This window comes from Purpureocillium takamizusanense, chromosome 9 (genome assembly GCF_022605165.1).
Source record: "Purpureocillium takamizusanense chromosome 9, complete sequence".
In the NCBI taxonomy this organism is placed as follows: domain Eukaryota; kingdom Fungi; phylum Ascomycota; class Sordariomycetes; order Hypocreales; family Ophiocordycipitaceae; genus Purpureocillium; species Purpureocillium takamizusanense.
In genome coordinates this window covers 2,160,822-2,174,010 of record NC_063076.1, presented here as the reverse complement: position 1 = coordinate 2,174,010, position 13,189 = coordinate 2,160,822, and the positions used below count along the sequence as shown (strand labels likewise).

The window sequence follows — 13,189 nt, the reverse complement described above, 5'->3', positions numbered from 1 at the left end:
ATTGGTTTCGATATCGAGCCCAGAGTTGCTTCGATTTATGGGCCACAGGCCGGAATCTTCTCCCAACCTGGAATAGCTGCCACCCTGCCTCGCTCAGGCGCAGGCTGTCCACACGCTCCCTCATCCTCTGGCCGACATTACCTACTGACCGACCACCACACCGAGACCTCCGCAGGCGCCGTTTGACAAACGGCTCCGCCGGCATATCTACCTGCCCATAGTCGATGAGCGGTCATGTCTACGCCAATTTCTTCCCCATACCTGCGACCATCAGCACCCCTGGTGGACGGTCAGGCCTTCGTTCGCGGTCCCGTCGTAGCGTCCATGCTGAAGTCACAATCTCTAGACGGCGGCGAGATGGAGGGACCTATCGGAGAGCCCAAAGAAGAGGAGAAACCTGCATATGCTTACACCGAATCACCACGGAAACGCTCCATTGCTTCCGACTTCAGATGGTGGACCGACGAGTACCGCTGTGCTGTCGTCTGCATCGCCGGGCTCGCCGTTCTCTCAATCCTCCTGTGGCATTTCGACGGGAAGCTGGCTCCTGATTTCGGCTCCGGTTTGCAGCTCGACATGGTTGTCATAGCCATCATGACACTCGTAAGAGTAACTCTGAGCAGCATTGTCGAGTCTTGCATTTGCCAAGGTGCCTGGATCTGGTTCTCAAAGTCCCACCAGGTGCGGACACATCGCTGCGCTAAGCTAGACGACTTTAAGCTCTTTGGTAAAGCCTCTTGTGGGCTTTTGGGAAGCCTAAACTTGCTCTGGAGGCTCCGTGGCCTGTGAGCTGGTCCCATGAACAAGTCACACCTTCTCAGCCTACTAATCGAAAGGTAGGCACTTGTCGTGTATCGGAGCCATTATCATCATCGTAACGCATAGCTTCGAAACAGTCTCCCAACAGCTGTTTGTCTACGTTCAGGAACCCATCGTGTACATGAATGAGATGAACAGGCCAGCGCCCGCTCCTTTCCGAAGCGACTATTAGGACAGTGCTACGCCTGGGGGCATGAAAGACGGTACGCAGCGATGCGCCATAGCAAGACGTCCTCTACACTGCTCATGGGACCAAGCGCTGACATTGGAACTGGTCTTGGAGACGATGTATTGGCCTTGTCTACCAAGGCGGCGGTCTACAGTGGCATCCTGGCGGCCCAGGCCCGGCCTCTCGAACCCCAGTGTGACACCGCAAACTGCACCTGGCCAGTGTTCCCGACTTTGGCAGTCTGTGGCCAATACACTCCAGTCGAGGTCAAGGAGCTTTGTGGACATGGAGCAGAGTCCTGCGCTTACAGTGTATCAGCTATAACGAACATATCTGTTGCTCCAGGGGCCGACGCGGACTTTTTCCTTGTGAACCCTCTTCAACCTGATCCGCGCAAAAGAAATGGAACCAAACAGGCGCTTATTTGCGACTTTGAGATGATAACCGCCAACAAAAGGGCCGACGTTACTCGTGCCACGGGCGCCCGTTGCACCCTATGGTTCTGCCTCAAGACATTCAACATCACCGTCTTCGACGGACGTCCGAGCCAAGCCCTCGTGGCAGTCTGGAATGAAACGCAGTTTGAGGCAGCGACAAGCGCCCACCAAGATGAGCACGTCTTCGTCAACATGCCAACACTGATGGACCTGCCGGAGCGGTCAAGATACAGTGTATCGGCCAAGGCCCTTGGGGCTCTACGAAGCTTTATGAACACACTGATAAGCGGTTCTTTCGAACGCAATCCCGGACTCGACAACTACTCATCGGATTGGATCGAAGCAATGTGGCGAGCGACAGGCGACTTGAACTCTTGGATCGACAAGATGACCCTGATAATGACCAACGAGGTGCGCGAGCACGGAACCATCAGAGACCCAAGCGGTATGAAATACGAAGGGAGCGCCTCCAAGCTTGCGAGCTACGTCCATGTACAGTGGTACTGGATGATTTACCCTGGCATCTTCTTCCTCATTAGCCTTTATTACCTTGTCGGCACCATCGTCGCAAGCGCTCGGGACGGTGTTGTTGCGTGGAAGGGGGATTCATTGCCCATGCTTTTCAGCCACATAGATCCCCAGATCCTCGCCCTAGGCCCCGAGAAAATGAATCTACCCAAAGGCCTCGACGATTTGGGCAAAATTCAAGTCGCGCTTACGAGAAACGAGCAAGGGTTATGGACCTTCGAGCCTCAATCTACACGGCGGACGCAGGGCACCGACTGGGAGGACGATTTTGCTGCCTTTTTGGGTCTTGTCTGAACCAAACACACCGATGTCCTCAAGGATATTGACCCGAATAACCCTGATAAGCAGAGGAAAATGGGAATCCTACGCCCGACCCCCTTTCGCTCGCCTTGACGGGAAGACTGTGGGTGAACAGTTCCCAGACAGAGGCCCATAGTCGTCCTGCAAACCACAACAATACTGCGGTAGCTTCAGAAAACCCAAATAGAGGCAGAAGTTATGACCAGGTCGCGGTCACCTTCACTGCGCCGTTGATCCAGGCCATTGTCCAGACGCCTGATGTACCCAGTGCCCGGCTGAAAGGCCTAGGATTGTCGGTCCGGCTATCCTCTACCACTGAGATGTAAGTCTCAAAACATCCTGATCACTTAGCCCAGGGCACCCTCCACACTTGCATCTGAACCCGTATGTCATGTACAGCTCACCCAAAGTTCGATCCCTCCCGTAATTGATGGTCAGCTCATCACCGAGCGCAATCTTACCTGCTCGCACTGTCAGGACTAAGCACTGTGACTCGTCATCGAACGTGAAATCGATGTTTTGCCCCGGAAAACAGGCGTGATTGAATCTGGCAGCCACGGGGAATAGACCAGCACATCGACCGCCGATGAAGAAGCTGTCAAACTGATCAATACGACATATCCCGTGGCACACACTCTCCAAGGGGGAACGTACCGGTTGGTAACCCAGATGGCTTGAATTCGAGGAGTTCCAGGCTTGGCCAATCTGTTGGCATAGAGGCTGAGTGCCACTTCTTTTGCCTCCGGTCGCAGCCGATCATATTGCTCGAACAAGTCGGTGGAATCGGCAGCGAATAAAGCTGCCTCTCTTAGGATAACCTGGCCTTGCCGTAGCTCTCGGGAAGCAAAGGCGCCCCAGCCCGCAATTTTGGAAGGCCCAATCTCGAAAAATTCGTTTCTGAAATGCGGCTCTGATTGATTCTTTGTGATGACGGGTGGAATACAGATGTCCAGACTCGGCGGCAGGGGCGCAGAAGAGGCAGAAGGAAATCTGCCGCCACCAACACCGCGGATACTGAACCAGGTCGAAACAGTCAGTTTCACTGCGCGCCGGCGAACCTGCAGGGGAGAAAGCAGGCAACAGACCCGTCGATATCGCGGTCCTTGAATGCCGCCTGAACAGCTCTCGCGACTAGTTCCGAAACGTAATCTTCCATGGAAAGTTGTTTGGTGATGATCGGCACATGGTCTTCCGACGTGGCGTGACAGCCTGTTGTTGTCATGGCCCAGGCGCCTGTCCGGCCGAAATCTGCACGTGGGCTTGCGGAAACTTTATCGAGGGAGACGAGAACAGTGAGCAAGCACAGTCCACTCAGCCGAGAAACGGGCGAGAACGGTTGTTGGCGAGGGCTGTTATATCGTTGCTTGGAGCGGTACCAACGAGGGTCGAGCTACCACGCTGGTATTTTGAACGAGACGAATGCATCGGCCACACCAAAAGACGGCGAGGAAGTCGAATTCATGGGCGTCGGGAGGGCAGCATTTGGCAAGGTCATGCGAGGCTGACGAGACGAAATGGAAGATTGTGACCTGATGTCGACCACTGGAGCTTTTACAGCGTTCGTTGGCTTTACGCCGGCACTTGCCAGAGAGACAAGAGCAGACGAGTCTTGAGGGTCGGGCGTTGTAGCGCGGGAGATTAGCTTGGCGTTTCCAAAGGGCAGTCAAGTTGACGATGATGATGATTGACTGGAAAGTGCGAGGCATGTGCCATATGCAGCGTTTTCGATGCTGCACACTTGGCTTGTTGGTGACGAAAGAGGTACCGCTGAGGCCAACGTGGAGGACAAATCGCTGTACAATGCGAGAGTGCAGCTTGCCGACACACAACTCATTGTTGGGGCAATAATGAAAGGTGTGCGTGCGGCCACGCTTGCAAGATCTGCTCCGGATGGAAGCGAGGGCACGAGAGGCGCAAATATACAGCGGTATGAAACTATTTGAGGCTTACAGCAGCTTTCCATTCACAGTAGTAAGTGGTGTGTGGAAACGTGACAGTGAAAGCATGTATGTATTAAAAGTGATTACAGGACGGCCGTCTCTCGCCTTGTCTCGGTTTGCGACCGGCAACGCAAGCTCAACGCCGAACGCCCAGCCCGATCTCCCCGGTTTTGTTTTCCAAAAAATTCCTCGGACGGGGACAGGCCGCCTTCGAACACTTTTGTGTTGGGGGAAGGTTGAAGAGACACTCTACTCTCCAGCTCCCACCACAACGTCATCGCGAGACAGTTGATAGCACCAACGACGCATTAGCTGGAAAGGTCGATCGCGATTCGAGTCACAGCAAGAGCTTGCGTCTTGGCCGCAATGGACAGTCCCCTCGACAATCGGGACAGCGAAGGCAACCTGGTTTAGACCAGACTTGTCGGCAGTTGCACACCCACAAGTCTTTGCCTGTTCTCGTGGTCAAACAGTCGAAAGGGGCATGTATACCCTCGCAGACACCGCAATCTATGCAAAATCGACGAAGCATCACCTGTCTGTCGATGCGCGCATCGGGCTCGCGCCCACGGACTATGCGGCCTGTTGTGTCGACAAAGGCAGCCTGGGGCTGCAGCATATCAAAGTGATCTGGTGAGCGCACTCGGAAGCAGATGTAGCACTCAAAGTTTCCGGGCTTGTAGTCGTGACCCTTCTCGCTCGGGCGATGTTGAGGGAAGTCTTTGGCAGCTCGCATCACGAACTGGGTCATGTCGACAGGATCGGCCATGTCTCGAGGCTGTATGGTGCGGTGAAAGTAGCGATTCAGGGTAGAAAGATGTATCAGAGCCTGGTAGTCGAGATACGAGAAGATGATTCGCTGGAGCTCGCTGGGTAATCGCTCGATGCGCGAGGGCACCTGTGGTGGCAGCGAGCGACATGTGGGCGCGGGCTGGTGCTGTGTCAGTGGCTGGTGCTGGTGCTGGACGAGCGTCTGCTTGACAAGGCCGCCGCCCGTATAGGTTGCCGGCAAGTCATGTCTGTTGTAGAAGTCGGGGCCTCGTTTTCTTGGTGGCGCCGCGGGAAGCCTCGGGAGGATAATCATGGTGGAAGGGGGCCTGGTAGAATGGCTATCAACGAAGGCGCCGTCTCGTGCGAACTTGGTTGGCCGCCTCGACTGCTTCTGAGTCAGGCCTTATTGAGGGCATGAAGTGGCCGGAGCTGGCCGGGCAAGTCTGGCTAGACTTTGTGATCTTGTTGCAACGGAGTGTCGTCTGATTTTGCGGCAATGGAGGAGAGCAAGCAGGTCAGGTGCGTCTCTCGGCAGCGCTTGAAGACTTGAAAGCCGTCTGTGGCGCGGACCCCGGGTCTGACCAGGTCGGGAGGGGCCCGGTCTGTAAGCGGCGTACGGTATATGAGGTCGATGGAAAAGCAGGACAAAGGGGCACGCACATGTTGGGGATCAAGACGCTGGGTATCGTTGGCTGTGTTTCATCGGCAGCTGAGACAGCCTCGCCGCGGTGGGCCACAAGAATGAATGAACGAGCGAGCGAGCGAGCGAGCGAATGCATGGATGGATGGAGGGATGGATGAATGGATGGATGAGTGAATGAACCCCGACCGACCCGCCTGCTCCTTCCTTGCTGCTGCTACGGCCGTCGAATCTTGCAGCTGCAGTACCGAGTCGGCAGTAGCTGCCTGCATCTTGTTACCCAAGTTGAGAGAGACCTGTCGTACCCATGTATTGCCACATGTATGACTTTGTACACTTGGTACTATACACCATACCACACCACACCACACCACACCATTTTGGCCTACCATCTGCTACCTTACCTAGTAGTACTGACCGGGCTTCCAGAACGGAGTCAACAGGGCGGACGGCATTTGTCTCCGGCACTGGCTCCGGGAGCCTGGGTTGGGCGAGATGGACGAGGACGGGCAGGGGGGTGTCGGGCGTCGTCGTAGATGTTAACTATTGGGCCATCGGGCACAGACCGATAGGATGACTTCGCAGATGGGATGGGTGTTGCTTGGCGCAGCAGCCTGTACCTTTATACACAAGGTACTTACCTTGGTACTAAGGTACTACTTCCCTGTAGGTACCTAGGTACTAAGGTAGATTAGTAGTACTAAAGGTACTCAGGTGCTACAGTACGCACACCAACGTCGCCGAAGCAGCTACTACCTTAGTATCCTGTCCGTGTTATCCACCTTATACCTTACTACTTAGGTAGTATGCCTCACGCAGGGGAAGCTGTTGACCAGTTCCGGGCTGTTACCATACTAATCTAACTACGAGAAAACGAGGCCGAGGACAGACGCGCAAGGCATGAGGTACCTACCTGTATCGAAGAGGACGGTACAGAGACGCGCGGTGCGTACCTACCTACGAGGATGGAAGCCAAAGCGGAGAGAAAGCTGACCGGGATCACCTGCTGACAGGTCAGTTGATTGATTCATTGGGACGACGACAGCAGGCAGGGCTGGCGACGGCCCCATTATCATCTATATTGGGCTTTGTACGTATACCTTTTGTACTATACCTTGACTACCAAGTACGAAGTACCTTAGTACCGTCGTCGTCGTCGTCCCTGCCCCCCGCCTCGTTGTGCGTGGAGAATACTAACTAATGCATCATGTCGTCCCCGCCGCAGGCGAGCTGCATGCAGTCCGGAAGCCTTCCGCGGCCGACAGGGCGAATTGAGATGCTGCAGCGAGCAATCACGTCGCCGCCCGAAAGAGTGAACCAACAGGCCGGTATGCATGTCGCACGCACGCGTCCCGCTGCAGGCATGGGATGCTGGCGCAGTGCCGTCGTCAGGCAGCCGCCCGGACCGTCTTGGATGAAACCGCCCATATTTGATGCATGCATGCTTGCATGCTTGCATTCGACACGGCCCAACGGATGCCTCGTGTCTTTGCCCCGGCTCGTCGTCAGTCAATCGATCAATCAATCAATTAAACCGTCGCGCGCATGGGCATCTCAACCATCAGCCCCCCCCCGGCCATCCCGTGTCTGCCTCGACCAGCGCGCTCCGCCGTCCCTCACCCTGCCTGGCCCGGTCGAGCCTGCTCATGGCCCGTGCCTGTCATCATCAGGTCGGGGTCCGCTGGCTCGCCCCAATAACTTGGTTCCAGGTACTTTATACGTTAGTACTCGTACCTTCATGATATCTGTGCGCACAGCAAGCAAGCAGCAGCAAGTACGTAGGGAGGTCCTGTTCCCGTTAAGAGGCTTCACCGGTTTTCTAAGCTAGAACCTAGGATAGGAGGAGGCATCAAACCGGCCAGGAGCCCGCCCGCAGATTGTCGCGCTGCGACACCTTCAACGTACAATATACGTATATATACATGTGTGCGTCCCTGCTTGCTGCGTGCTGGCCTGCATAATCTGGCCGAGCTACTGCAGCCACGCCGTGTGGCCGGCTCTTGCTTCAGTCGAGCTGCTGCAGAACAAGCGCCAGAGAGATGCGGAGACGACATCTTGCCTCTCACATTTTTTTTCTTTTTTGTCACCAGACGGCAATTTCGCCTTCATTAGAGTGTCCCGTGCATACCTACGTACCTACAGTACGTACTTGACACGTACTTGCCTGTGAACCCGTGAGGCTTCAACAACAGCCGGTACTGTCCTCACCCTCTCTGTCCTGTGGCTACGGTAATTCGGCAGGTAGTACTGTAGTAGCCCTGTACGAGAGTCAACATCATTGCAACCTCAAATCGAAATGAACCTGGCTGCTCCTGATTTGCCATACGGTCAACAATTGCCCCGTTTCCAACACGTCGGGCCCCAGGCACGGGCCAAACACCTCCTTCGTACGTACGTACCATCATTCATCCTCGCCATGGCACGACGTGGTCCGTACGTACTGTGTCATGCTGCTCGCAGACGCTGGGTTTGCGAAGTGCACCTTCCTCGTCCCTTGTCGCAGACCCTCCTCGTACACACACACACACACACCTCACATATTTGCGACATACCTCAGCGCTCGGCCCGCCCTCATCAGAGCCCTGTTTCTCGACATGGGGAAGCGCGGCTTCATCGGCGCCCTACCACGGTCGACAGGGTCACCGCCTCTCGTCCGCTCCGCGCTCCGCGTGGCGACCTGTCCTTGTACGTAGTGCGGGCGCAGGTGCTTCGTGGACTGCTCAGTACACCCGCAAGGCACCCGCCTATTAGAGCCTTCGCAACGCGTATTGCCTAAGAGCCATCTCGTCGCCGTTTGCAATAAAAACGTGCAGTAATCCCACGCCAATATTAACAGGCCGCCGCCCCGTCTCATCTTTGCTGGGAGTTCGCAACTCGATCGGCGTGAAGAAGCCCTTCTTCCCTGGCACTGTGTTGCGCCCTTCAGGCTAAGAAGGCATGTACGAGTGACGGGCGGTGTCATGCGCCAGAAGCTGACGACAAACACCGGCACCTTGATCGGGCTGTTAGCCGCCTAGGCTACTTTGGTGCCGAGGGCCAACGCCGCTGGCAGCCAGTAGTTCTGGTCGCCACGTCCCTGACCCAGACAAATTGACGTTTCGCCTCAAGTGCAGGAATGGTACCCCTGGAGGTATAGCGTCATCGCATCAACACACTGGCTGGGCCTCCCTGGCAAAGTGGACGCGTGCCGGGTTGGTCGTGGTATATTTTCGTTGAAATGCCGCCTTTGTCGCGAGCCCGCCGCCACCTTTCTCATTTCTTTCCATCCTGCTGGGCTCGTCAGAATTTCGCAATGGCTTTTGAGGATCCGCTTCGGTGCACGGATGCTCCCGAATCAACCCCGAGTGACGCGGGTGTCGCAGGCACAGGGGTACGTCGCGCGCCTCACGGGCGAAATCGTCAGATTGCATGCAGAGTTGCTGAGTATCGTTCTAGATCCTCCTATCATTCATGGCCACCGCGGGCCTAGCCATTATCTTGTCGGCCACAGTCGTTGTCGGCGAGATGCGAGGCAAGCCGTCGACGATCCGGCGAAAACTCCTAAGTGGATACAGCGACTCCCAGATACTGCAGGGCATTGGCATCCAGAGTAAGTCGCCCCGTGGCGCTCGGCCCGCCTGCGGCGCGGAACGCGCCAAGTAACCTGTAGCAGTTATTATGCCGCGTTGCGAGGCTGACGCCGCTGCTAGGTGTCGGGCTGGCCAAGATGAATTCGCTAGTGCCTTACCACTTCTTCTTGATATGGATGCTGTCCTTGCTCTCCATGGCAACTCACAACGCCACGCTGCTTGCGCTAGTTCGCGATTACCGTCGCGACTGGGTGATCCGATGGCTACGGCAGTTTCTCATGTTCGTCAACCTGGCTCTATCGAGCGTCTCGGGCGTCTTCGTGCTTCAAGCTGTGTCCAAGGGCATGGAACGCTCCACCCTGCCCATCGCTTGTGTGTGGCAGGTCGCTGGAGACGGAGCCGCGCCCAACGCCAGCCTCTCATACGTGGGAACCATTGTTGTCATTGCTGGAAACTGCTTCATCTTCGTCTTGGCAACGTGGTATCTTCATAGCCGCGAGCCGCGATTTGTCAAATCCGTGCAACTTGCCGGACTGTCGCTTATGGCTGCCATCGCCGTGGGGGCCGCCATTCGCATCGGTCTCTTGTCCCAGGCTTTTGGCCGGCCGTCTGTCAGACTGAGCGATCAGGGCGAAAAGGTTTGGAGTTTCGGCCAGCTCCTGTCAATGCTCTTGCTCATCTATCCACTCGTCAACGTGGTAGAGATCTATAGGGGCGAGATGAGCGTCGCAGGAGCGCCTGACGATATGAAGAGACCTTGCGTCTATGACGGAGCGCTGCAGTCGCATCCCCCCCTGCACAATTCATTCCAACCAAATCCCTTCTTTGGATCGCAAACAAACTTGTTTGGCAAAGGGGACGGCCGGTCGCATGAGCGGTGATGGGCCCAGGGGCCCAGGACGATGGCGGCGATGGCCGTGGAGGTCATTTAGGGCCTGGCCTGTCCTCTCCTCAGCAGTGGCAGCGGATGCTGGGGCGATGAGGCGTGACGCAGGCCTTGACGACCGTGCACCTCGCCCTTTGGAGTCGCGGGGCGTGCTGCCTTTCGCAAGGCAGGGGCGACCAGTCGTCACTACCCGAGCGGTCCCTACTAAGGTACCTACCTGTGGCACTTGTTGCTCATCTACCTGAGCACCCTGTCTTGCCTTGCCTTGGAAGTCAGAGATCCGCGCATTCCGCCCCTTTAACCTTTCTGCTCTCGGCGTGCTCGCTTCATGCCTTTACCTCTACAACGGTTGTTTTTGGCGAGATCAGCCACTGACGCTACCACTACGTCTTGTTACACATCGACAGGAATCGGAACTAGGAATCATGCGCCAGAAGCGGGTTTTCTTGCCACTGGCCGCGCTCGCCGCCATGGCCTTTGTGATGGCCGTCATCCACCTCACACTTGACCGCAACACGACGCGCGTGTTTCGTAGCAAGCCCGCTTCACCCGCGTCAGTAAATCTCAGGGCATTTGGTGGCACCTTGCTGATTGCCCGCAGCGGCTACCAGAACCAACCTTGGACGGGCTGGGACCAAGACCGTTCATCTTTCGAGCAAGTCGCGTTGAAGTATGGTACCGACAAGGTCACGAGCCACAGCTATCAGGACATGTACGACAAGTACCTTGCACCAGTGAGGAATTCGCCATTGAAGATGCTGGAGATTGGGCTTGGCTGCAACATGGTTCGTACCTTCGTGCCTAAACGCGGCACGCCTCCTCCCGCATGCCGCGTCAACTGACGATATTGAATCATGCAAGGCCTATGGCCCCGGAGCATCGTACTACACTTGGCTCGAATTCCTGCCCAGGGTCGAGTTGTACTACATCGAATCGGATGCAGTCTGCGCGGCCAAGTACGAACGTGAGACGGCCAATGCCCACGTATACATTGGGGACCAGGCGGACGCGGCCTTCTTGGAGCAGTTCGCCTCGGAGACTGCACAGAGCGGCCAGTTCGACGTTGTTGTCGATGATGGGGGCCACACTATGGAGCAACAGATCACGTCACTAGTGCATCTTTGGCCAATTGTGAAGCCCGGCGGCATTTATGTCATCGAAGACCTCCAGACGAGCTACTGGGAGGGCTACGGCGGCGATCCAATGGCGACGGACAGAGCGAAGCATACGACGGTCAAGCAAATTTTTCGAGTCGTGGACGATATCATGACTGGACGCAATTCACTATTGATGAGTCGTGATGTGCTATCGGTAGATTGTATGGCGGAAATTTGCACCTTACGAAAGAGCAAAGCCCCTTTGCGAGGAACCCATGCCTAGCTTTCGCCCTCAGAGCAGTCGAAACCGATGAATTGAATCATTGAAACGGGGACGACCGCAGGTGTGCAGCGCTAGACATACGGTTCAAAGGAATTTGATCTATTTCAGTGTGAATATGACCAAATTTACAGAACGATACACTTCGCAGGCAAACCACACGGACCTTCCTTCACCGGCCTTTCCTGTTGCTGCTGCTGTGACGAGGAATGCTGTTGCTTCTCAACACCATTGTTGCCCACGACAGCAGCAGCTGACTTGCTCGTCGCCGCACCACCACCACGATCGGCTTTCGATTCGCCGCCATGCAGTCAGCCGGTGGCCCTGGCAACGGTATTGTAGAAGTTCTCGCCCTGAATGTTGGCAATCTCCAGCTCCAGAGCGCTTGGCTGGCGCGAGCCGTCACCGGCGGCGAAGGTGCCGGCGCCCCAAGGGCTGCCGCCGTGCACCTCGCTGAGATTGGTGAGCTGGCCGAACGACTTGGCGTAACCCAAGGGGACGTAGATGATGCCGTGGTGGGACAGGGTAGACATGGAAGCAATGGCCGTAGACTCTTGGCCGCCGCCGTGGCCTGCGGTCGAGATGAAGACACCAGCAAATTTGCCGTAGAAGCCGCCAGAGGCCCAGATGCTGCCTGTCTTGTCCCAGAAAGTCTGGCCAGCTGTCGTCAGCAATCACGTAGGAAGCATTCATTGTCCATAGTGTTGGCGCGGCACATACCTTCCACTGGGCGGGGAAGTTGCCGTAACGGGTGGGGATTCCCAGCAAGAAGCCGTCGTACTGAGTCAAAGTGGTGGGGTCGCTCAGGACCGGGACATCGGTAGGCTTGGGCGGGGCGTGCATCTTGGTGAGGACCTCGTCGGGGAGCGTCTCGGGGATCTGATAGATATCGGCCGTGCCGCCGGCCTTTTCTATGCCCTTCTTCTCGGCCTCGGCAAGTTGCCGGATGTGGCCGTACATGGAATACTGCAGGGGCGAGGTGGTTGGTGACTGGAGTCGTCGAGGCGTAGGAGCGCGGACGGACGACTTACATAGACGATGGCAATCTTGGGAGCCATTGCGATTTAGGGGCTGCTTCGAGCTTCTAACCGGGGGTCCGGGGCAAAACGACAGGGAGTGAAGCGTCTTGATGGAAAGCTGTGCTGTATGAAGTCGGGCAACAGCAATCCAGGCCGCAGCCGGGTGGGCTGGGAGCTCAGCATATTTATACGCCGCCGCTACCGTAGCAGTTGGAGCTGCGGGGAGTGCGGGAGGAGTCTGGGTCTGGGTCAATCAATGTCTCGCCCACAGGCGCCAGCGTGTGATTCGGATGACGCCTTGGCAAGTCGGCGCGGGGGATCCGGCGGGATGGCGGGATGGCGGGATGAAGGGATGGGTGGACGGATTGACGGGTCGTCGGATGGCTCCAATCTGTTGGCTTGAACCTTGTGGTCTCGGCATTGGCAAAGCAGGGCGAGGTTGTTTGTTGGTACGTAGAGGTACCAAACATGACCCGTGAAGCTCCACGGCTGCGGCGGAGGCTCTGCCGCTGAGGCTCGTCTTAGCTAAAGATGACAATCTTAGACAGCACGGGTACGTACCGGTGGCAGGCCCGCACCGACTGCGATTAGCTAAAGCTTGATAAGCGCCTCGTCACTGCAAATTATCAATTCGATCGCTAAGGTACCACCAAGCTTGCATGCCGCGCGCGACATGTTGCCGGGGTAATCTTCTCCCACGAATGCCCATCGGCCGCCATTCTGCGAACGTTATC

At 56.4% G+C, this 13,189-nt stretch overlaps 6 protein-coding genes across 6 annotated transcripts; 4 read left to right on the top strand and 2 right to left on the bottom strand.

Moving 5' to 3' along the window:
* Window positions 1–234: 234 nt before the first annotated feature.
* JDV02_009492 (uncharacterized protein) lies at window positions 235–991 on the top strand (the record flags this gene model as incomplete). Its single annotated transcript, XM_047991157.1, has 2 exons — window positions 235–785; window positions 841–991. 2 exons carry the CDS (start codon window positions 235–237, stop codon window positions 989–991), a joined length of 702 nt encoding a protein of 233 aa, XP_047847167.1.
* Window positions 992–1,425: 434 nt separating this feature from the next.
* On the top strand, window positions 1,426–2,247 carry JDV02_009491 (uncharacterized protein; the record flags this gene model as incomplete). The annotated part of the gene is made up of 1 exon (XM_047991156.1): window positions 1,426–2,247. The coding sequence occupies one exon, from the start codon at window positions 1,426–1,428 to the stop codon at window positions 2,245–2,247; it is 822 nt and encodes a 273-aa protein (XP_047847166.1).
* A 2,000-nt stretch (window positions 2,248–4,247) lies between these two features.
* Window positions 4,248–6,153, bottom strand: JDV02_009490 (uncharacterized protein). The gene is made up of 2 exons (XM_047991155.1): window positions 5,625–6,153; window positions 4,248–5,521 (listed from the first exon to the last, which is right to left on the bottom strand). Exon 2 carries the CDS (start codon window positions 5,275–5,277, stop codon window positions 4,531–4,533), a length of 747 nt encoding a protein of 248 aa, XP_047847165.1. The 5' UTR covers window positions 5,278–5,521; window positions 5,625–6,153; the 3' UTR covers window positions 4,248–4,530.
* A 2,743-nt stretch (window positions 6,154–8,896) lies between these two features.
* Window positions 8,897–10,054, top strand: JDV02_009489 (uncharacterized protein; the record flags this gene model as incomplete). Its single annotated transcript, XM_047991154.1, has 3 exons — window positions 8,897–8,974; window positions 9,040–9,193; window positions 9,294–10,054. 3 exons carry the CDS (start codon window positions 8,897–8,899, stop codon window positions 10,052–10,054), a joined length of 993 nt encoding a protein of 330 aa, XP_047847164.1.
* Window positions 10,055–10,484: 430 nt separating this feature from the next.
* On the top strand, window positions 10,485–11,439 carry JDV02_009488 (uncharacterized protein; the record flags this gene model as incomplete). Its single annotated transcript, XM_047991153.1, has 3 exons — window positions 10,485–10,612; window positions 10,661–10,844; window positions 10,921–11,439. The coding sequence occupies 3 exons, from the start codon at window positions 10,485–10,487 to the stop codon at window positions 11,437–11,439; spliced, it is 831 nt and encodes a 276-aa protein (XP_047847163.1).
* On the bottom strand, window positions 11,330–12,839 carry PST2_2 (NAD(P)H dehydrogenase (quinone)). Its single transcript, XM_047991152.1, has 3 exons — window positions 12,468–12,839; window positions 12,157–12,402; window positions 11,330–12,089 (listed from the first exon to the last, which is right to left on the bottom strand). Exons 1-3 carry the CDS (start codon window positions 12,492–12,494, stop codon window positions 11,748–11,750), a joined length of 615 nt encoding a protein of 204 aa, XP_047847162.1. The 5' UTR covers window positions 12,495–12,839; the 3' UTR covers window positions 11,330–11,747.
* Window positions 12,840–13,189: the final 350 nt, after the last annotated feature.